Source organism: Maylandia zebra, linkage group LG5 (genome assembly GCF_041146795.1).
Source record: "Maylandia zebra isolate NMK-2024a linkage group LG5, Mzebra_GT3a, whole genome shotgun sequence".
Classification (NCBI taxonomy): Eukaryota; Metazoa; Chordata; class Actinopteri; order Cichliformes; family Cichlidae; genus Maylandia; species Maylandia zebra.
The window spans coordinates 8,591,500-8,616,439 of NC_135171.1; the positions used below are offsets into that span (position 1 = coordinate 8,591,500).

The 24,940-nt window shown below is 40.6% G+C and overlaps 1 protein-coding gene across 3 annotated transcripts in view; it reads left to right on the forward strand.

The window, feature by feature from the left end:
* The window catches only part of slc41a1 (solute carrier family 41 member 1), a 30,148-nt gene extending 5,908 nt beyond the window's left edge, over positions 1 to 24,240 (forward strand). For all 3 annotated transcript variants that reach the window (XM_004559898.6, XM_004559900.5, XM_004559899.6), the window contains exons 3-11: positions 3,319 to 3,426; positions 10,029 to 10,100; positions 13,390 to 13,534; positions 15,412 to 15,558; positions 16,488 to 16,635; positions 17,180 to 17,259; positions 17,591 to 17,725; positions 19,254 to 19,402; positions 19,547 to 24,240. In XM_004559898.6, the coding sequence (XP_004559955.1) occupies positions 3,319 to 3,426; positions 10,029 to 10,100; positions 13,390 to 13,534; positions 15,412 to 15,558; positions 16,488 to 16,635; positions 17,180 to 17,259; positions 17,591 to 17,725; positions 19,254 to 19,402; positions 19,547 to 19,732 (1,170 nt within the window). In that variant the 3' untranslated portion in view covers positions 19,733 to 24,240. The remainder of the gene's footprint in view (positions 1 to 3,318; positions 3,427 to 10,028; positions 10,101 to 13,389; positions 13,535 to 15,411; positions 15,559 to 16,487; positions 16,636 to 17,179; positions 17,260 to 17,590; positions 17,726 to 19,253; positions 19,403 to 19,546) is intronic.
* The last annotated feature ends 700 nt before the right edge of the window (positions 24,241 to 24,940 follow it).

Sequence of the window (24,940 nt, forward strand, 5' to 3'; positions counted from 1 at the left end):
TGAGTAGTTGTTTTATTTTGGTGACTTCTGCTTGTAACGTTGATGACGTGACGGTCATTAACAATGTTATCACCTCGCAGCTCTTAAAACGTGACCATATCTCAGATAGCTGCTTGGTTAGGATGTGAGTGATAGGGATGGACAGGATTAGTGGGTTAGAGTGCCTTTGTGTTGCCCCATGCTCTGATTAATCTTTCACAGTGTGAAAGATCCTGAGGAACCTTTGATCCTAGGCTGCCCCCTCATCACAGAGTTCAGGCTTTCCACCCCAGCCCTTCTTATCTGGTCCCAAACAATTCAGTTCAGTTCAGTTTTATTGATATGGCACCATATCCCAACATTACCAGCCTCAAGTCACTTTGTATCATAAGGCAAAGCCTCCACAATAGTAGATAGAAAACCCCAGCAATCATACAAGCCTGTATGAGCAGCAAACTCCCTTCATAACAGGAAGAAACCTCCAGCAGAACCAGGCTCAGGCCTGCGAACGCATTATCTAGGTTGCCGACTTGAACTGTAGGGACAGTGTTTGATTTTCCTTATAAATTCATAGAAATCTAAAAAGAGGTAAATTACCATGTGATGATAGCTGATGGTTTTGAGATGGAGTTTTGACTTTCTTTAGCTCCCCACTTGGACTCTTTCCATTCATGCAGCCAAAACCTGCTCGGTAAAACTACATATAGACTACAGATTCCTCTGGTAGCTTGCCCTACATATTCTTCTTATCTAAATGCAGATATTAGTTTATACAGATAAACTAGACCCTGACTGTACCATCCATGCTGCAGCAACAGAAAAATGAAACAGACACCACCTGCTGTAGTGTCTGTGACGCTGCTGGAGTTGCGTTGACATTGCATGCCATCGGGGTTCGGCGTCCCGCTCAACACAGCAAGTGCAATTATCACAAATAAAATAAAAGGTCACGTTTCTCAACTGGGCATCCTGACCCTTGCGGGGCTTGCATACCAGAGCTCCTATAGGTCTGTACACAGAGGTACTGCAGTTCTCCAGTCGAGTTCTTAGAAGCGAGGAGGGAGGGTTTGTTTGGCTCCGAGCCAGCGTTCCATGGAGACAACAACATATATCACCACAGGGGAGGCAAAGAGGAAGATAGGCCAGTGAGACAGAAGGAAAGCTTGAAAACATACAGCTATGAAAGAAGAGAGAAGTGCTCACAAGGCTGTCGGGTTGGCAGAGGGCAGTGAGCCAAGCTGAGAGGCTGGTTGTTGGAAACGAGCTCTGCTTGGCTTAACGACAGCTAAAGGGATAGGCAGAAAGAGTTCAACCACCACCTCTAAAGACAACACGAGTGTAGCCGACACTCCTTATCAGTGCTGTACATCTGGTGGGAGCAACCTAGCAAGCACACACATTAGACCTCTGTGTGAGAAATGCAGGCCAGCAGTGTTGTCTTGTAGCTTCAGCATCTGTTTTCCCCTCTTTCTTTTCTGCTCGGTGCCAGCCTCAGTGAATATTGATTCCGCTCGGGTTAGACTGGACTGTAAGTGCTGGGGGCCAGTGGGACCGGCACCTATGATAAGCACTTTGACTGGAGATAAATCGATGGCCTTAGCTTCAGCAATAGCTTTGTTTCTGGCCACAGTAGACCGCAAATCTGCTATCGCTGCATGAAGTCTAATGGAGGGAGAAGTTCACAGAGGGAGTTACAGGGAACCCACCTCTCGAGGACTGGCCAGCAGCCAGGGACCAGGTTATCGAAGGTCAGGCCTAATAATACTAGCTGTAAATGTAATTTCAGACCATCTACTGGATACACAGCTGAGCAGTCTTGTTCCCTTACTTGTTCCCTTATTTGTGGCTCTGTCCAGCTAGGCCACTACCTTCAAAGCTGATTTAGATAGATGAGCTGCTGGCTGACTTTCTCGGAGTAGTGTGTACAGCAAAATGTAGCTTTTTTTTATGCTGCGGTAAGAGCTGAGCAAGCAAGCGCACCCCTGGCAATGAATGATCAGATGCTGAAGCACTAAAGTAGGCAAGAGTAATATCAAACTATTTTTTCTATGGTACATGATGCATTGGGCTTTGGCTTTACTCTATTAATTCAGTCGGATGTTTTGTACACTCATGCTGTGTTATGTGTCACAGAGGGTCCCCATGAGGAGGGCAGAGCACTGAGAAATATTTTGCTTTTCCTTATTTTCTATCGTATGCATACTATATAATAGATTACAGTGGTGGATGCTCATATTAAACATGGGCAAAGTTTCAGATAATCAGAGTACCATATGTACAAGTAATCCTATAAGCCATAACAGAGTTCAGGTTTAGCATTTGCTTGATGATATCAATGAGATTGGGTATCTTTAACCAATGAGAAGAGAGTTGGCTTAGGTGTGAGGGAGCTAAAACGACTTGTTTCAGACATTGAACTGGAAATTAACATAATGCTTTGTCTTTAAGAGTTGCTAATCATCTAGTTCACTTGGCTTCTAAATATTCAGTCCCATCTATCTTACTGATGCTGTTTAGCTGTGCCGTGTTTCCATTTGTGTGGCACTGGATGGGGAAACGGCCGTGTGGAGAACAAGATCTGGTTCCGCCCATCAAAAACTATTCAGTTCAATTCGGTTTTATTTATATAGCGCCAAATCACAACAACAGTCGCCTCAAGGTGCTTTATATTGCACAGTAGATCGTACAATAATAGATGCAGAGAAAAACCCAACAATTATATGACCCCCTATGAGTAAGCACTTTGGTGACAGTGGGAAGGAAAAACTCCCTTTTAACAGGAAGAAACCTCCGGCAGAACCAGGCTGAGGGAGGGGCGGGGCCATCTGCTGCAACCGGTTGGGGTGAAAGAATACCGAGATTGCAGTCTGCTTTTATTCTGGAATATCTTGTACAGTACAGATTTCGATATAAATATAAATGTGTATAGTATTATGATTACACAGAGACATGAGACAGTCCCTGTGTTTACACTACAGGAGATGGTGGGTAAAGGTGATAGAGAAGGAAAACAGAATGCAAGCTAAAGTAGGAGAGTGATCAATCATTTCAGCTTTAGGTTTTACTGCCCTTGTTCTTGTTAAGAGGGAGCTGGCATGATACATAGTGTGAAAGGTCTATAGAGGCAGATTTTCTGCTCTTTAATGCAGGAGTGGTTTCACCTCTAAATCAATATTAAAGGTTGCACAGACCCAGAGACAGTCTGCTCCGAACTGCAGCTAACCTCTATCTATGCGGGTGACAGCATTCTGTGTGGCTGTGAACCAGTTTCAGTATGGCAGAGTGTGCGCTCTGTTAATGTTGTGGTGCTGATAATAATGTTTTGCTATGTCATTGCAGCACTGGACGGTGTTCACCGATGTGTCTGAGGTGTTCATCCTAGTTCCTGCACTGCTGGGGCTTAAAGGCAACTTGGAGATGACGCTGGCCTCCAGACTTTCTACAGCGGTAAGAAACTTGTCAGACTACTAGCCTGTTACAGGTTACACGTCTTCCATGACCTTTTATCTTATATTGAAAGGCTGTCCTAGCAGTGATGAGTAACTGAGGTATAAATTTTGGATTTGTTTACTTTAAGTTGCATTGAATTTTCTTTAATAGTTTTTCAATCTATTGCCAGACCTATGGTCACTGTCAGACCCCTCAAAGCTGATTGTGCGTAGGTTCAGAGGTTATATTGCCTATGTGACATAGGTTTCAGACAAACTGATTCCTCACATTCCTCACTAAATATTTCCACTGACCCCATCTAGCTTGTTCACCTGGGTTAGCAGGTTGTTTAAAGGTGAATGGAAGTTTTTATTTACCTCTGCCTGAAGACGTGAACTCCAAATATCAAGTAATTTGAACTAAAAGTGTTTTCCTTTGATCTAGTAGCTAAAATTGATTGAATTCTCAGAATATGCTGGTATAGCTCAACCCAGTGTCACATCACTGTTGGAGCTGGGAGATAATTTAAGAGCTTTCTTGCATAATGCGACATGAACTTTCTGTCATATTGGACTTCATAAAACCACCAGTTGTGAGGGAAAAATGAGTATTTCCAATTGTCTGAGGAGTTATTGCTGGAGGTTGCTGCCTTTCGCTAGGTGAAATTAAGCTGAAGGCAAATGGTCTTCATTTCCTGTTTGTGTCGCAATTTTCACAGAGTCAGTACTAGAGATGGCACGATACCACTTTTTTATGACCGATACGGATATCATAAATTTGGATATCTGCCGATACCGATATGAATCCGATATAGTGTTTTTTTTAAATCAATAAAACAGTTTTTTTTAATATCTTGCTGCTTTTTGTATAAGTTCATACTCAAGTTAAAAAAAAAAAACACTAAAGCCATTCTGTTATACCTGTATGTAAAAAATACACTGCACCCAAAATATTTCATAGTTCAGCAATACTGATCAATCTAATAAACTTAAACCTACTCCATCCTCCCTATTCTGGTATTTTAAAGAGTACTTAGAATAAATATTAAGCAACCTAACTAATAGGGTTCTAAAACTCCCAGCAAAACAATAAATAAATAAAACAAAATAGGGAACCACCCACCCTCCACCTCATGATGCTTAATTGACATAATCAACTATAATTTGATGCAGTGTGAAAAACAAATACACAGAAATCAGTTATTTTTCAAGAATAATTAAATAGATTCAACATCTTTCTTCAACAGAATTGCAGACTGCACAGATCGTATCTTCCCAAAGGAAAAAGTACTATAGCTTACTAGGGTATATTGGACTTAATAGTTACTATATATACTATAGCTTACTAGGGTATATTGGACTTAATAGTTACTATATAGTTACTATATAGGGCAGCACGGTGGTTAGCACTGTTGCCTCACAGCAAGAAGGTCCTGAGTTCAATTCCACCATCAGGCCGGGGTCTTTCTGTGTGGAGTTTGCATGTTCTCCCCGTGTTTGCGTGGGTTCTCTCCGGGCCCTATCGGCCCCCCTGGCTAAACTTGCTTGATCCGCCCCTGCACAGTTACCAGCCGTCAGCTACGTAGAAAAGGATCCTGGTGTAGAATGTAAATAAATTCTAACAACAGCTTATCAAGCTTAAACGTGCTGCTGTTGTTCAGCCGCTGGTTTCCTCTTTCTGGCGCGAAGTGAGCGATAAACAAACAAGAGAGACGGACTCGCGACAGAAAAGCCGATCAGCTGATCATTGATCAGTTTCGATTGAAGTAGCAGCAAGAGAGGGAGAGGAGAGAGAAGAGGCAGTTGCTCCATATATCGGTTGTTAAGCTTAACGCTGGAATGCTTTACAAACATTCAGAGATGAATTTACACACTTGCTTTACTTCTCTCTGGGATAAATTCCTCGGAGATGAAATGCCGGATTGCTAGCGAGGCTACAAATACACACAGCCGCTCTATCACGTGACCCGTACTGCTGGATGTGCTACGGTTATGAGCCGAGTTACGCCATGTCGCAAGTTTTGTGAGGTGCTTTTTTGATATTTAATGGATCGGATTACATTTTTTTTATTTTTCTCCGATATCCGATCCAGTAATTTACGTCAGTATCGGACCGATACCGATACGTAATATCGGATCGGTCCATCTCTAGTCAGTACCACGGAAATCGATAGCAACTGTAAGAAGTTTTCACCAACCGGTCAGGAATACACACTGATTGTTCTGCAACCACTTTCCAACTGGTTGCAGAACACTTATTTGCTCCTTGTAACCAGCAGTTGCTGGAGGGTGATGGGCTGCTCTCTAGGCCTGTGTGACTGCTACTTTATTTGCTCGACAGTTAACGTCACATTGTTAGGAGTCACATAACATGAAACCTTAATAACATATTGTCATATAACATTTGGTTAACTATTAGCTGCTTATAGTGTTTCACAGATACCAAAGTTCTTAGTAGCTCTAATTTCAGCTAGTTACCCATCTAGCCATTCATAGCCAAATGTATACAGTCACATGCTTTTGTTTGTGAAGGTGCAGTGATTCTATGACTGCAGTTTGATACTAGAGGCAATTCTTACGGCTTTGCTATCTGTGAGCTAACAATACCATTTCACATTGTACATAGCTAGCAGGGTCGATGACCTGACAGCACAGGTAACCAGGGGTTAGCAACAAAACTTACATTTTTTTTAATTAGTCCAGTAGTGCTCTTAATTGCACCAATCCTCACATTCTTTCCACTAGCCTGTGTGAAACCAGTGACTCCTCATCCGTGCTGCAAAAAAAAGTCATATGTTTGCAAATTTGTTCTGGAAAATTGCTCCAGTGTACCAACTCATTCTGCTCCAAGCTAAAGGTAAATCTTTAAATCTTGTTTATGTCATCACCTCCTAAATACACCAGTTGGTTTAACCTGTGAATTGGTGGCTACAGCAAAGGTTTCAGATGCAGAATTGAATGTTGAATATGATTTTCAGGTGCACTACTTAAAACTGCACTTTGCAGAGATTTTATATATTTATAATTTCCATATTTTCTCAGTAAGAGCCCAACGATAGAGGAAAACAAACGGGAAAAGTTGAATATTTGAGGAAACACCGTTGATGCTGATTTAAGGTTCAAACTTCAACAGATTTTTGTAATGATTTGCTTTTCTTTCTATTTTATTTCTGTTTTAATTCAGAGCCCAGTGTATAATGGTTAATAACTGTCAGATTGGGAAGTGGAAGTAGTAATGATTTGTCAGAGCTTCAGCACTGATTGAACCAACGTTGTGTAGTTCGATTGGCTGTATTCAAAGGAATGAAAACACAAAATGCATTAGTCATAATAACGTTACATGCATCTACGTGGAAATATGGAAATAAATAAAACAGACTTTTGCATCAATTCTTTCTTTAGTCTGCAAAGTTTTCACTTTTCTCACAACCATCTTCACAAAGTAGGCCCGACCCTGGTGCTTGTCCTGAGACATTACTGTTAGCTCTCTGCTGGCTGGCCTCAGCAGGACCACGTTTCTTTCCACGCCGCCGCTAATTATGAGCAGATTAAGACCACTGTAAGTTTCCTAATGCGCTTATAACTGAAAAAAATCATGTAATCCCCAGTACTGGCTGGCTGTCGGAGTTTTCAGTTCACATGACTGTGGTTCCTTTTTGATTTTTTTCCCCTTGGACTTTTTTAACCTATTTACTGAGGCGTTTAAGGAATGAGGAAATAAGCAGCTGTTTTCTCAGTTCTGTTGAATATAATTGGGCCTAATTGATTATGTATGATTGTTGATGGATTGCCAGCACCACCTGCATTGCAAAGAAAGTTGGGAAAAATAGCAAAGTGTTATCAGAGATTACAATGGCAACAACAGTCGCTGTTTCCCTGTATACTCAACTCATGTATGTTCAGGATTCAGAGCTGGAAACTGCAGACTTGCTCTGTATTTATTAAATAAGAGTGAATGCCAGCAGCTGAAAAACATGGTGCTGCTTTTGAATTTTAGGATATCCATGTTATGTCATCTATGAATCACTTTAACAACATCTCTCTGATGATCCCAACGCCATTAATCCAGCCTCCTACACACACACACACACACACACACACACACACACACACACACACACACACACACACACACACACACACACAGAGCTAAGGATTTGGCATCATTATCACACATCATCACATAACGCCAGGCTATGTTTCTGAGAATTTCTGTGTGTCGTCTGTGTACTCTGTCAGTTTACATGTTGTTCTAAAGGGAAATGTGGTTAGGAAATTCAAAAGCCTTTTTATTGCATCAAGATATATTCTTTGAAACTGAGGCTCTTATATTACGCTCCAAGGTTTTAAAGAAAGTCATATGTGGAGTTGCACAGCTGTTTGGCTCAGTATTATCCGTTTCCCTTAAACCTTCTTATCAGCATTCGTGGCAATCTTCCCACTCTGAGTGACAGCACGGCTGTCGTAGCAGCAGGCGTGCACGCACATACTTACTGATGGGCGTGGCGTGACTCTAATGCTTTGTATCTGGCAGATGCACGAGTTATATTGACGTACATTGCTGCACACTTGATTGTCATGTAAGACTAGTTGTTTTAGTGCCAGATTAACTGGATGCTGCTAGACTACGTGAAATGTAAGAGGATGAGTAATGCTTCACACGTACGCACTGAGGCATAGAGACCATCCTGCTGTTTCTCAATGCTGTTTTGTTTTGTTTTTTCATTTAAATACTTTGGTATGTGGGTTTGCCTTTGATAGGCAGAGCGGGTGAATTCCAGTCTGTGTTTTGTTAGGTCAAATAATCTAGCAGCCACAAACACGAGAGTTGTTCCGGTGTTTGGAACTTTTAGTTGCCTGATCTCAACCAAAAGTTGTGAGGTGTTTTGTGGATCATTAGCCAAAGACAGACACCAATCGCGCAAATGCTTTTGATAAAACAGTGCTTTGTTGTCTGCAACACCAGAATAACACCACCAGCCACTGGACAATGCTATTTTCTGTTAAAAAACATTTTGAGTAGCTCTTCGAAAATGTTCTTTTTTTAGATTTATTACAGCTAGCGTCTATTTAAATCTCCGAGCTCTGATTTGTTCTCACAAGTTCGCACTCGGGACACAAAGAAAGTAGAACAGATTGCACTTATAAAGGAAATACCTGACAACTCTAACAACTAGAGGTGGGAATCACCATACATCCCACGATACGATATTATTGCAATTTTTTAAAATATTTTGCTATATTCAAATTCTGTACATAAAGGTAAACTTTATCAATATTCATTTTATCTAATATCAAAGTCTCACACTCAGTCTTTCTCTCATTTCAGTTTTATTGTTGACAAACTGAACGGTTTGTATTACAGTCTAGTCCAACTTAACTGAATGCAACCATCTGGTACAATTATAGTTATTCTGAACTATGCAATTTATGAAAACTATGCAGCCCCTTCAGCAACTGAAGAATTTGAAAGTAAAATAAAACAAAATATAATTTTACATTAAATAAAAAAGTTTTAAACTTAATTAAAATAAAACATGTCTTAAATTAAAATAAGTAAACTGTCATGTTTATTGCTGCCAAAAAAAAAAGTTAAACACATTTGGACAGTGAAGGAATGTCAGGATTCTTGCTCAGAAAAAGGATCAACATGCTCTGAAGTCAGAGTTCCAGTCCACAAAAACTTTTGTAACAAAATATCGATTTCTGCTGTCCCTGTATCGATACATTATTAGCAAACAAAATATCACGATACTACACAGTATCGATTTTTTTCCCCCACCCCTACTAACAACCCTAAAAGTTAATCAGTCAGTTAGAAGAGCATACACAGGCGCTTTGTGAAGCTATGTTGTCTGAATCAAACCACCACAATACCAACCACACACACGCCTACTGGTGAAAGCATCTCTATGGGTTCGGCTGTGGATCTTCACCAATCATTTAACTATATTCATGTAGAAACGTTAGTACAAGTTCAGGGAAAATCACTTTAACGAGTGATTAACAAACACTCTAGCAGAGGATAAACGTTAGAGACAAAATTAAAGGTGAAAGCCGTATCTCACGTGGCATTACACTAAATTCACAGATTAGGTAACACAAAATATTTAAAGCTCTGGAAGCTGTCTTGAGTCATGCAGTGGGATCATGCAGTTCATACACTTTTCAATGAAGAACCAAGGATGAAGTGATATCCTCACGGGCGATTTTCATGTATCCAGCTGTCTCCCTTCCTTCTGCATATGCAAACGAGCGAGGACAAAGAGGAAGAGGAGATTGTCTGTTTGTGTCCTCTCACTGTGGATGGGCATTAGGATCATTGATCTGGGTTCACAGTAGCCCACTGTAGCCACTTGATACACAAGACCATCAGTGTGTGCGTGTGTGTGTGTTTTTAAGGGTGTGTATGTGAAAGAGCAGAGATGAGATAAGTGGAGTCGGCCGCAGGGTGGGGGATCAGATCAGAGTGTCTTTGTCCAGAGAACTGACGCCCTATTGTTCTGATGGGACCAAGAGGCAACAGACTGTGAACACTCTGTATCCCCCCACGCACCCACAAACACACACAGCTACTTACACATGGTCATGATAACGTTTTCGTTCTTATGTGTTTTTCAGGCTAATATTGGGCACATGGACACAGCCAAGGACATGTGGAAGATGATCATGGGGAACTTGGCCCTCATCCAGGTACAGGAAACACAATGAAGACTGCTGTCACGGAGCATCTTCAACCATGTTTACATCCATTAAACAGACCAGTCTCATAACGAGACCACTGAAATGCATTATAGTACTAGTGGAATCATGTCGTAATACTCAAAGCAGCAGCAAAGTTTTAAAAAATCTCAAACTGAAATCAAAATATTTTGAAACAGAATATAAAAGATGGGTTTAAAATTAGGTCAGTGCACTGCCTTAACAGCTTAACATTCATCAGGTCCCTGCTGAACCACTTCGCGGTAGGACTAGGATTAGCTTGCATTTTAGCTACATGCTAAACAAGCACCAAAACTAGCTGTAACTTTTAAAATCAACCCTTTTGCATGCACCTAAACTAAGTTGTAGGATTACCACTGACTAATGCCATGCAGGAAAAAAAATCTATATAAGCATCTAGATGAGAACAGGTCACAGGTGACTGGTAGATGTTAACAGGTTAAGCTTGCAGTGTTTCTGATGGCCACCAGGGGGTAGATTTCTCTGCTTGAAGGTCAAAAAAAATTTTATCTATTTTTTTATTATTATTATTTATTTATTTTTAAGAACTTTATTTACAAACAACAGTATAACATACAAGGCACCATCATTAATCTGAATATGTAATATCCTCGGTTGAGCATTATAGTAAGAAAAAAACAAACAAACAAAAACCAATAAACACAAAGCCAAAAGAGTTAGCACAAAAAGAAAGAACAGTCATTGAAGAATTTGAACCAAAGGCAAAAAATAACATGAACAAAAAAGGTTCAGTCATGATTATAAAATAGGGAGGTTTCTTTTTTAACATAGATTAAACTCGTTAAATAAAACAACAAGTTTATGAGCTTTCTTGTTATTCACAAGTTTCAGCGATTTAGCCCAGAGTTTAAAGTCATTCAGCCATCTGTTTATACATGGTTTAGCTTTAAAGTATCTGCATTTGTGAATAAAAAATTTTCCCATTAACAAAAACGTCCTAATCAACAAGTCAAAATCTGCATTCTCAGCAAGTATTCCAAATTTTATTACTGTCACCGTCAAGTTTGAAAGTCAAATTATTTGGGAGTTCAGAGGAAAAAGGCTCCTAGGTACTTTGCTCTGCTACCTCAGTAAACCCTTTTCTGATGTGTTTATGGTCCCTATCACTGATTTAAAGCCTTACTGTATAAAGCAAGATGATCGTTTTGTAAATTGTGGTCCCCATAATACAGTCTGTCCTTTAACCCTCTCAGGCTCAAATTAAGTTTTTGTTGCTAATGCACAAAAGAATACCTGCAGTGGTACGTCTGAGTAAAAAAAACCTCATAAAATATGTATGTGGGGTAATCAGGTTGTTAGCTTTTACTTGTTGCCAATCTGCATCGTCTGCCGTGAGAGGGTTAGCCCAAATGTACAGTGTTTCACATTTATGTCGCATTTCAGGAAGCCAGTTACCAGCCTGTCTGGAAAAGCTTGTTGCACGAGTTATTGCACACAGTAAACACACTGACCAGTCACTACAGAGCATAGTAACATTTGTAAAAGAGATAGGGGCTGACCTCACGTTCAAAAGGATCGAGACAGAACAGACATGTCAGTCGAGTATGGTCTATTTTGTGCTTGATTTACTTGCTCTCACTGCAGCCAAGCTGCATGTACTCGGCTCTTTATATTAGTTTGCAGTGTGTTTTATTTATTGTACACAAACAAAGGCATGAAAATCTCTTTATTGCTTAAAGTCTTTGTTTGGTCTCTCTTGACACAGACCCCGACCCTAGTAGTTTGCAGTGATGTGAGCTTATAGTTATATAATACCTGGTGAGTCCTTGTTCCTGGAACACTAAGCCAGTGTTGGCCGATGCTGTCACAACTTTCTATCTAGGGTTATCTTGCACTCACACTGGGTCACAGTGGTGCTCTCTGAAGGCGGTTACACTGGAAACTGCTTCATATGATTCTGAGAACTCACACTGAAACAGATAGCGAGTGTGCACCATAGCCGCCGTGACATTACTCATTGATTTGTGAACTCCACACTCAAGCCTCCACTTTACCTTTATGGCAGTCACTATCTTTTTTTTTTTTTTTTTGGAGCCAGAAGTGACCATATTTAGACAAGAGGGAGGCATGCTACGCTAACAATAATACTAGCATTGTGAAGATACCACCTTTAGCAGCAAAAACTTCAGGTAACTGTTTTCTGTGTAAATTTAACAGTCTGTCACGAACCATTCTTCCTTACAGTCTTTGTCACGTTTCTCTTAAGGTCCCACCACAGCATCCAGTCAGGTTGAGCTCTGACTGGGTTCTTTTCAGCCGTTCTCTTGAAGATATGTTGGCTTGCTTGGGATGATTTTCCTGTTGCAAGACCCGGTTTTTGACCAAGTTTTATCTGGTGGACGGACAGATAGATTTCCCAGATATAGCAATGTGTATTGTTGCTAAACATGTCCGCTTTTGTCTGCTCTGTCCAAAGCACATTGCGTTGTGTGGTTTGTTTGGATGCAGGTTTGCAACTCTAAGCCACGCTGCCATTTTCTTTTTAGAGAGAAGATGCTTTGTCCTGGCAACTTTCCCAGACAAGCCATACTTATTTAGTCTTTTTTCAATTGTACCGTCACGAGCTGTAACATTTAACATGCAAACTGAAGCCTTCTAGAGCTTCTTGCTGTTTCTTCGAGCCCTGCACGGTCTGACCTTGGGATGAATTTGCAGGAACGTCCACTCCTGGGAAGGTTATAACTTTGTGTTAACATACATGTGAATGCCCCAAACCAGCAAACAGCCAGAGATTCTGTTTATATGGAGGTACATTTCACATTTGCTGATGGTCAGTTAATCAAGTCCATTCTGTTGGCAGTATTTGGCTGCTAGTTATTCTCTTAATTCCTATGGAAGAGTGATCTTAGATTTTCACAGACTACATAGTCCTGTGTAGTCTGTGAAAACTTTCTTTTTTTGATAACTGTACTTATTGTTCTGTAAGAATAGTAATAATACACACCTTCCTTCCCACGCAGTCCTTGGTTGAATTAGAAAGATGGTAGATAATGGACCAGCCCTTCAACAGTATTTGATGATGGTGATGATGATAAGAATCCCTCCTTGACTTTGAGAAGCAGCCTGTAATGTTACTGTATGTATCAAGAAGATGAGGTCAAAAATTGTATATGGACTGACTGAAATATGCTTATATGGGCCATAATAATATCATTCATCAGGAGTTTACATGTTAGCTGTGAGTCATAGCAACAAGAACTATCTTATGGTAAATCTGTATATGTGTGTTTTCACCCAGGTCCAAGCCACAGTAGTGGGGTTCCTGGCCTCCATAGCTGCTGTGATCTTTGGCTGGATCCCAGAGGGACACTTCAAGCTGGGCCATGCAGTGCTGTTGTGTGCCTCTAGTGTGGCCACCGCCTTCATCGCTTCTCTGCTGCTAGGTATGGTCACCAGTTGGGAAGTGAGGGGTGTTCACAGTGCTACTCATCAGTCACGTCGGGATTTTATGTAACTCTCAGTGCTAATTTGCCATCATTAGCAAGTCTTTTTCACTCAAGTGCTGTTTAAGCTCTTGATAGTTACAACTAGAAGAAGAAGAAGCTACATTTAGCGGCCTCTTTGTTCATAAGTGGTCACCACAGCAGGTAGCTCCACGAGTTTGATTTGACAGATTTCTTTAGTACCTGATGCCCTTCGTGGCACCACCGTAAGGCACATGTGCCTCCTTCTTGAACCTCAGCTCTTTATTTGATAGGCAAACGTGTGAACCACTCTATAGGGTGGCTATACAGTAGCTCAGCTTGTCATCTACTGATCAGAAGGTTGGCGGTTCGATCTGTGGCTCCTCCAGTCTGCATGCCAAGTATCTTTGGGCAAGATGCTAACCCCAAATTGCTCTCCGATGTGTTCATCGGAGTATGAATGGTAGTTAGGAAGCACTAAGAAACTTAGAAGACAATGCTGGTGTGAATGTGGCATGTTGTATACAGCGCTTTGAGTACTCCGGGAGAGTAGAAAAGCACTATATGAGAATCAGTCCATATACCATAGTTATCTACACAAAAAGGAGTTGATAAATAAGTTAACCTCATTTTGCTATCAGTTAGATAAGATGTCTTTAGTGTTAGCCCCTTTAGTAGTAGTTTATGGTACTTTTTTATGTTATTTTCTTTAATATGATGTGCCAAAAGTTCACAAAAAATATTGCCTTTGGCTAAGGTGTATAATATGGTACATGCATTAGTAAAGTGCAATGAAAACATGCTTTGCAAATAAATTGTGTGTAAATAAGCATCCACAGAAGAAATAAGAATCTCTTATCTCTAATCAATGAAATGCCTTAAACTAAAATAAAACTAAAGTATTAGTTATCTGGATAATTCTAATAGATTGAACTGGTCAATGTTTTGCTGGCCTTTGTAGTATGTAGGATTAAATGTGTAATATTTGGATGTAGCTGCTATAATAGTCCCAACATGCTATCATGGCTCAGTGTGTTAGCATGCTATATGCAGATTAGTACTAAACACAAAGTGTGAAATGGAAAACATTTGAAAATTTTGGTGAGATCAACATTTAAGTGACAAACATGACAGTTCATCCTGAGGTATCTATACCCAGGTACATGGAAGTCGTATCCATATTTGTTATATCTGAACAAAAACCTTTAATATGTCCAACCTCATATGTCACCAGGGTTCATTCTGTGTGCACCACAAATCTCCATCTAGCAAATATAAGAGCATTTCAGTAAAACCCACAAACTTTAAAGTAGCACCAGCTGACAAGTTGGGTGATAGGTTTCGGTAGGTTTCTTACTCTGGGGACAGCGGATGTCAGTTGTTGTTGAGAACTTTCAGTCTGAACCACAGTGGTGGACTGATCACACATTCCTGGAACCACGCTGACAACATCAGATTGCTTTATAGGTGCAGTCGTCATGTTTTTACTGGCTTTCATCAGCTCAACAACTACGTTTGAGTGAAGCTGTTTTCGAAACTGTTTTTCAGACAAAACCATTTTTTGTTGCTGTTTTGTTTTTGCTATAAACCAACATGAGCTGTCTGTGGTTGCTGTAGGAAAGAACCTTAAACATTTTAGATATGCGGAAACATTGTGCTGGCTCTTACTCCCACATGCTGTTTGTAACCAGGCTTTGTATTTGCCAAAGTCAGTTCCTTTAAGGGAAATAAAAGAATCCCAATTGAGCAATCAAGCATCAAAATAACTCTTTTTGTTTTTTTAAGTGAGTACTGTTGGACAGTTAAGAGCATTGTTGCCTTCTGTGTTGTGATGCCTTTGATCTAAAATCTCACAGGTCTCATCATGATCGGCGTGATTGTTGCATCCAGAAAAGTCGGCATCAACCCTGACAATGTGGCCACGCCAATCGCTGCTAGCCTAGGAGATCTGATCACCCTGTCCCTGCTGGCAGGCATCTCAACAGGACTCTACAAAGAGCTAGGTAACGGAAATGACGAGCATACCCACAGATCTTTTTGCTTTTTCCATTTGAAAACAGGTGTGCGATCCATTATTTTACCTGGATGTGCTCAATTAGGTGGTTTGAATAGTGGATACTTGCCGTCTCAAATTCTCGCATGTCTTAAACTGAGCCTCTGATTCGCAACTGAAGGTAACTCCCAAATTCCGACAGAATCATTTCAACATTATTTTGATAGTTGGTAGATCCATCAAACAGCTTCCAGAGTCTTCTTTACCTTTGAAGTTATTAAAGAAAAGGGAGCGGCATGAGTAGAATGTATGAAATGTTGCTCTGCTTTTGGTAAATAAGGATGAAAGCCGCCCACACCTACTCTCGCTGTGTTCCGGGGCAAGAAACTCCACAGCTGTGTGGCTGTATTGTTAGCGCTGTGATAGCATCTTCACCGGCAGCACACCCAGCTCCATCGAGCTCCCTGCTGTTCCATCATTTGCACACCACAGACAGTGACAAACACTGACACGCAGAGTGTGGAGTAATCCTGTAGCTCTTTAGTCTGTCAGAGAATCTACAGACTTTATAGTCTTACTCACTGCTGCTTGTTGAGCTTATTTGGGATATTTTGGCTTAGACACTCACAAACACGGCTGGTGTCTGGGTGTTGTAACCAGCCCGTGTACTTAATGTGCTGTTTGTGGTGCTTTGTAATCTCCTGCATTTGTTAGTCAAGCTGCAGTACTGCCTTCTGCAGGAAAGGCCATGATTTAACGGCAATCCAAATGAAAACAGTCAAAATTTGCCAGTGTGTGATTTATGTTGCGTTTCAGTCACGTCCAAGGTGGTTTTTTTATAGAATTCTCAGAAAATGAAAAAATGAAAAATTTGTTATGTCAAAATATGACAAAGATGTTCCTGCTAAAGCATCAATATCTTTTTTTCCCCCCATTCAGAGTACAATGATTATGCCAACCCTCTAGTGTGTGCAGTTTTTGTGGCGATGTGCCCACTATGGGTGCTGATAGCCAGGAAGATCCCATCCACCAGAGAGGTCCTTTACTGCGGCTGGGAGCCAGTCATCATCGCCATGGCCATCAGCAGGTAGGATGTGCTTGCTTATGTGGATTTTTAACTCACAGTGCTGCCTTTGTTTTTCTCAGTTACTATTGCTGTATTCACTGATGATGTCACAGAGCCTACCAACAACCTAGGCTCCACACCATCCTAGACCCCGATCCTCAGAACAGGAGAAAACCCAATGAGGCATCTTTTTGCACACGCAGGAGTCTCCCCCTGCTGGCCATGAGGAAGCCTCTAGTTAGGGTGCTTAGGTTTTCTTTTCAGGCTCAGGGCTGAATCCATCAGAATATATTAAATTAATAAATAAAACTTTAAATATGTTTTTGAGTACATTTACAGTCAGTTTTATTTATACAGTGCTAAATCACAACGAGGGTTTCCTCAAGATTCCTCCAATGTGTTCCACGGGATAACGGATTATAATGTATACGAGATTACAGATGGGTCCTTAAGTGTTTTAAATGTCTGATTGTAGTTCTCTCTTCTCAGTTTACCCATGTTTTTGTATGGTAAATAGCAGTATGTTCACTTTTTGTTCACTTTTTTGCTTGTGTGTGTCTTTCAGTGTCGGTGGTCTGATCCTCGACAAAACTGTCACCAACCCAAACTTTGCTGGCATGGCTGTCTTCACTCCAGTCATCAATGGTGAGCAGTCAGAGAACAAAAGTGTACAAAAGAGGTGGAAATAACAACCCTCAATATGCCAACTAGTAAAACAACAAATGCAGAGAAATCTGTTGGAACCAATTAAATTGTGTATTTAGAGCTGTTGCTGTGCTCACCCATCTGTGTCATGTAACAGTGACACACTGACTAATGCCTGCCAGAGGAAGCATATGTGCACTGCTGTAATACTAACCGATGGAGCTGGCATGGCGCCGTGCTCTTGCACGGCTAAAGGCCAGCTCCACAATACTCGACTGGAGAAATGTTTTTGTTAGTACTGAGGTTGATTTGTCATGTTTTCATGTGCCAGGTGTGGGAGGTAACCTGGTAGCAGTTCAGGCAAGTCGAATCTCCACCTATCTACACATGAACGGTATACCCATGGGGGATCCCAACCCAGCCCCCAGGAAGTGTCCCACACCCTGCACTTCCTTCTTTGGTTCCAGTAAGTTATCAGGCAGCAGTGGAATAAATGTTCCACTGTCCCCGCCCACTCTTTATCTCATACAAACAGTTTTTTCCATACGGAGGGTGTATTACAAGTGAGACTACTGGCTATATTGAGCTTAAAGTGTTTTCTGTGTGATAAGAGCCACTCTTTTTTACATTATGCTGACAATGTAACCTGGGCGGGAGCAGGCTATACGCAGAGTTTAGTTTAAAGTCAGGTGGAGGTGCTGCGATTTTACTGATTCTTTTATTTGCAGCGTATTTTAAAAGCAATACTGATTCTTTGTTGGGGAAGTGTAGAAGTTGTTAAGCCCTACCTTAGTAAAAATCACTGAATGAAGTGCAAACCGTGTGTTGCATTGTCACAGGAATGTGCATGTATTCATTTGGTTATAGAGAAAATATATAAAATGATTTTAGATTTTATTCTAATGTGCGGTTAAGTCTTATTTACACCGCTGGAATTGCAGCTACTAAAATAGAAAACACACACCAGGAATCAATCAATCAATAACGTTATTTCACTTTCATCTGCTCACACACTAAAGTAATCTTTAATCTTTAAATGGGTCCAGTTTAAAGTTTCACAGGTCTATCCGCTCAGAAATAACCAGCAGCACAGACAGTGCAGTCAGCCATAAAACAATTGTTAATCATCAGTTTAACATTTATCTGCAGCAATGACTTCATAGATTTTACTAGATCTTACTCATGTAGGTGGCACTCATGGGGATATTTGTGCAAAACAAGAGTAAAACCTGTAAAATGCATGTTTTCATATGGACACACACGGAGCTTGAAGCAGAAAACCCGGCTTAACAGAGACAGCTGATTACCACTGTTGTGATACCCGTCATCTACAACTTGGGCTCGAGGTTTTATCAAGCCAGCAAATACAAAGAAATCCTTCTTCATAGTTTATCCTTCAAGCCAGCTCGTGCAGGGCCCAGTTTGATGTTACTATTTGATATCAGGAAATCCATTAAATAATTATAATGAGGTGCATCATGACTGCAATTAAACAACAATGAGTTTAAAAATACTGCAGACATAAAATGACCACCAAAAAATTTTAAGTAACTTAAAGTCAAAATAATGACAACAAAGAGGCAAAACAGAGGAAAGGTCGAAAAAACCCACAAAGCAACAACAGACAAAGTGAGAAAGCACGAACAGCGAGACAAAATAACTACAAACATTTAACAAACAAAGAAAACGGCAAAGCCTCAACAAAGGGAAAACAACCACGAAGTCACAAATTGACAACAGAGACAGAAAACAACAACAGAGACAAAACAACCACAACAGTGTGTCAAAGAACCATTAAAAGACAAACCAACTATGAAAAACAAAACTATTTTAAAGAATTTCAAAGAAAACAAGTACAAAAATAACCTTAATGACACAGCCTTGTTGGCATGTCCTGTTCCTGCTTCACAGGAGAGTCTTTTCCAGTGTTGTCCAGCGTTTTCCATCATGCTATCGCCTCGTATGTAACTCATGTTCGTCTCTTTCCATTCCAGCTGTGAACTCCCGTTCAGCCCGTGTACTTTTCCTGCTGGTTGCCCCAGGGCACCTCGTCTTCCTCTACACCATCAACTCCCTGAGGGGGGGACACACCACCCTCACACCCATCTTCATTACCTTCTACCTGTTTGCTGCACTACTGCAGGTACAGATATGTTTGTACATCATTTTACAACATTGTAAGGGTGTCGTTGAGGAATTCCGAAATATTGATACTTGCGTCTTGGTTATGACATACAAATATTATGTAAAAATCATTGTTCACTAAATCTGGCTATGCTTTCTTCAGGTCATGATCCTCCTCTACCTGGCAGACTGGATGGTCCACTGGATGTGGGGTCGGGGCATGGACCCTGACAACTTTTCCATCCCGTACCTGACCGCCCTGGGTGACCTGCTGGGGACTGGCTTCCTAGCCCTGTGCTTCCACTTGCGCTGGTTCATCGGGGACAGAGACACTAACGTGGGCAACTGAATGCATGCACAGATACACACACACACACACACACACACACACACACACACACACACACACACACACACACATAAAAACAACTTAAATCCTTACTGTATCCTTGCACGCTCGAGCAGTGACGAACATCACTCGCATTGTCTGAACACTGAAACTGGACATCTACAACGAAAGGGCTAAACTCCTGTCAGGCTCTGACTGACGGTGCATATAGTGCACGTAGCATTTCATCTTCAGGATATCAGGACACTGTTGCTCAGCAGCAGCCCACAAATCCACCTTAGAGAAAATGGAATGTCTTCACCTCAACCACGCAACAAAACCCCACCAGTGATGGATTCATTACTCCACCGTTATTTTACTTAATGAGTCCTGCCACTTTTGTTATCATACCATTGACAATGATTGTTATTGTTCAAAAAGATGCATTTGATAGCTGATATATGAATGGATATTTGTTCTATGTGCACGGCCAGTCCTCATTATTTTCAATGGGAACATTCGCCGTCTTGTTTTTAAAAACATTTAACACTTGAAACCTTGACAGAAAAAAGACAGCAAAAAGAAAAAACATCCAAACAAGCCTAGAATGCATAATCACCAAGTGCTACTTCACGTATATAGAATGATAATTATATGAGATCTAATGGAAAATCTGATTTACTAGAACCTATAGGACTGTCCTCCTAGTAGGGAGCTCTTTTAGGGGGTTTCACTATAGGAGACTGGACCACCAACTAGCTAAATCCCTTTTTAACATTGTTTCCATGGGTGGATGGCTTCATTTGAGTCAGGGTATGAAAATGAAGATGTGAGGCTTTGTTTTCCGTAGCTGCTCACGCCCATTTCTGGCATTTAAAATAAGGACTACCAGACCTGAGGGGAGTCCAGCACTTCAGACAGTCACTATAACAATGGACTCGTCTCTTAGTTTTAACATGATGTGTTGGAAATCACATAATTAGTTTATTTAGCCGTGCTGTCCTCACAGGTTACACTGCTTCCATTGTTGGCCAACTGTGCTCATAAAACATCCTTATTCACAGAAAAAACAAGCAAATACACTTAAGAAAAAATAAATATGTGTGTAATGGCTGTGTGACTGTCAGTCAGGAGTGTATCAAAACTCGACTCCCTCTGAGCTTGAGCTCCACTTGTGGTGCCAAGAAGTCAGCAAAGGTCGAACTGTACCCTGAGCGGTTCCAGGTGAGAACAGCACCAGTGCCCCTGTATGTAAGCTTCTGCCAACTTTCTACTGAACAAACAAAACGGTTGTTGCTGTGTATCCCAAGCCAGGCTTTCAGTAAGTGACAAGAGGCTCAACACGCTGTAGTGCACTGGAACAAGCCTGCAGAGTTGGGACAGAGTCTGAAAGTGTGTTAAGTTGTCTTAGCCAGGCCGCCAGGTTATGCTGACTCGTGTTCAGTCTGGCACCAGATGAAAGGTAATGATGGCAGATATTTTGTGTGAATATTTGGCCGTACTAAATGTTTGGTTCCCACAGAGCAATTAGGCCACGTTAGGGTAGTGAATTAAGAGACAGCTCAAGGAACTGCGTCAGGTCATAGGAGGATATGGGGAAGAATTTTAGTCAATTCAGATTCATGCAAATGTCAACATAATTTTCCAAATTCTTTGTAATTCTAAATTCGTCTGCCTGAAAACCCGGTGAGACTACACAATGAAGTCCCACATGTAGCAGTTAAATCTCCTGCAGAATTGCAATAATCAGGTGCAGCAAATTTGAGTTCTAACCCTTGACCCAGATAGAGTCATAGCTCACTAACCAGCAATAACCCTCTGCTACTATAAATTGCTGAATAAAAATGTGGTTTGGAGATTTCTGTAGTATAGAATAGTAACAGTAGAACTGGTTTTGTACACTGATACGGCCATTGTGGAGTTTCCTGTGCTCCTTGTTCTTGGGCAAATTTCACCAGGAGACCTGGTTTTGTCCTTCCATTGAAATACATGCATACAGTTAGGTTAATACCCCCCGAGAAAAAAAAAAAGAGTAATTCAAGACAAAAAAAAAAGAGTTTAACACTACAATAAGTTAATTAATTAACTTATTGTCATGATGCTAAAAGTTCACTAAGCCATCTAAGCTGTCAGTTAGCAATTGTTAGCTTAGTTTAAAAGAAAGAAAGTTCAGATTCTTTCAGACTCTCAAAAGCTTCCTATGTCAGTAATAAGTGACAGGAAATGATGGAAAGAGACCGTGGATGACATGTGAGGTCATAAGGCTGCATGTATGTACACTAACCTTAACCCCATCTCTGGGAACTTTTACCCCTTTCCAAGAACCTGTTTACTTACTGTCAGGAATTATGTTTATTACTATTAGTTATTAGTATATAGGACAGAGTCACAAAGCAGATAGCTGTTTTATGAAAGTATAGCTTGTAGCTTTCCTACAAATATAGGATTTGGGTATGAAATCACATTGCCAATAGGAAACTGCTTTTTAACAAATCCCAGAACGTTGATTCTGTTGATCTGGACGTAGTGTTTTCAGATCAACGGCGACTTCTTCAGCCTCAGCTGACTGCAGGTTTCTCCGGTCTTGTAAACAGTATATTTGCACTGACTAACTCCTTTGTAACATAGTAGCTCTGTTTCTTTTGATTTGACTGCATTGGTTTGCAAAATGCCAAACTCTTCCACCTTTTTTTTCTCGAGTACAGACTAATGTTACCATTCTACTGCTTGGTGTGATTGAGCACCGAGGCAGAATTCATTATTAGTTGTTACTTTTCCCCAGTTATGCCAAAGTGTGTATTTTCCCTTTTGTTTTTGAAATGATGTCTGATAATAAGGGAGGAAAGTGTTTCATAGGAGTAACTGAATACTATTTAACCACATTTTAATCATCATTGACATAATGAGATAACTTTAGCGTGTGCCCCATATCCACACAACTGATCTGCCATCAGCTAACTCTGTATTCAAGGGCTCGCAGGTGAGGAGGAGAATGAAACGGGAAGTGGTGAGCCATGTTGACAGACTGTATCGAGTGCCGGTGTCAGTCCAGGAGAAACCTGCATGTGATGCTTGACTTAACTGTTTCCAAAGGGGGCCAGCAGAATGCATGTGCAGGGAACATGGTGTGAATGTGCAAAACTTGATTATTGTATCTGTTTAAAATCTTTGATCTCATGATGTTTTTTAAAGTGTCAATTATGTTAAAATTGTGATATTTTTTTTCTTTGTTTTCCTTTAATTCTTTGCCTCCTTTCTTCTTAACGCTTCATCATTATAGTTTTTTGTCATGAATTTGATCAAACAACCACTGTAAACGTCTCCAAGCTGGTCAAATGCAACATTGTACTGTAATCTGCAAAACCGCCTCCAGAGGGCACTGCAGGGATTCTCCTAACTGTACATCTCCTGTGTGTGTCCTCTGGATTCACATCCTCAGCTGGAGTGACATCATTGGTTTTGTCTGCTTTTCTACAGTATTTAACTTGTAAGAGTTGCACCCCTCCACTCAGTCTGTACCCTCCACTCTCTTACTGACCAGGTGCCAGCATTCTGCCTCGACGTCAATGGAAAGTTGTGAATACTTCAAAAATGGGGCATGTAATGCTTTATTTATTTTTAGAAACACACAAAGCAAATTGTACATACTATATTTATTCTATATATAAGGTTGTTTATTTTTAATTTTGGCTCAGTATCACGGTCACCATGTCTTCGTTCTATTCTTTGCTGAAGGCCAGTAGAGCTTTTTTGCACTCTCTGCGATAGAATTGCAGTGAGGCTAATGACTAGCACAGTGCCTAATATCTGTCCTTACACACCTCACACACACGCTCACGCGCCCTATCTCGCGCAGGGAAAGCATACTTATGAGACATAGAATGGCCTTAACCTATCAGAGCCAAGCTCTATTCAGAATAACTAATCAGGAACTAGGTTCACCACAGAGTAGTGTCTGTTTATTTAGCTCTGATTTTGAAAAACAAAAAAACAACTGTACAATATGTTGATTATGTGTAATGTAATAATGATTTTATATGACGCTGCAGTGGAGATCAGTTCTTGTTCAGTTCGGAAGCTGGTAGACCCCCCAGCAAGTTGCTTTACACGGCATCTGGGAAGTCTGGGATTAGAAATAAAGAGTCCAACACACCTAAAGAAAACACAGAGTTCTCTGGTTCTTTGTCTTCTTATGAATCCAGATGTATCCTTCCCTCTATCTTACATATCCAGCCTTTAAAACCCCCCACCCACCTGCTGCCTTGTTAACCTCAGTGCTTCGAATTGTTGAACCCCTGAACTCACAGGGAACCACGCTGACCCCCAGACTGCCATCGCTGACTTTAAATATCAGCTTTTGACTCTTAATGTCAAAATTATTTTAAACACATGGACAGTCTTACTGGGTCTGAGGTCTTTGTGTTCTCTGTGTGTTCCTTTTGTAAAAGCCTCCCTCTGTGAGGCAGGAGGAAGGCTTTCTTCCTGCAGGTCTTTGTAAATTGCTGGAAATAAATAAACTATATTATTTCATACCATCCCTGTGTGTGTGTGTGTGTGTGTGTGTGTGCGCGCGTTTTTGCCCAATTCATTGTCAATATAATGGTTGCTAAACTTGGCCAAAAATCTATTTAAATTGCATAATTTTATTTTACACACTGATGTGTATCTTTATATTTTTAGCAGTTATTAATATTGCAGCATATCATTTAGTACAGTTAATTAGCCATCAAGGAACATGCATTTATTTTATACTTGCTTCAGGAGGTATTCAGACCTCCTACATCTCTCCAATTTTTGCAGACATTTGTTTTGAAACGGCTAAAACTGACATTTTTCCACATTAATCCAAACTACACTGCCTACAATGATAATGTTACACAGTTCTCCTTAACAAAAACATTTAGACTCTTTGCTGCAGTAAATTGTGGTGCTATATTTACTCTTGATCTGTTATTAGAACTGGACTGATTGGACAGTGTAGAATGAAGCTCTTTTATATAGAAGAAGAAGAATTTACAAAACCTAAGCCATAAAGACCAATGATGTCTGCAGGTGCTATCCATAAAACTGTGACAAATCACACATCAGATCAGGCTCTCAAATGTTTCTAAAGCTTTCAGCGTACCAGGAAGCACAGTTCATCAATAATTGTGAACAGTAATTGTGTTTAAACCAACAGTACTCGCGCTTTGCCTGAAACGTAACTAAGCAAGTAGGGAAGCGACCACA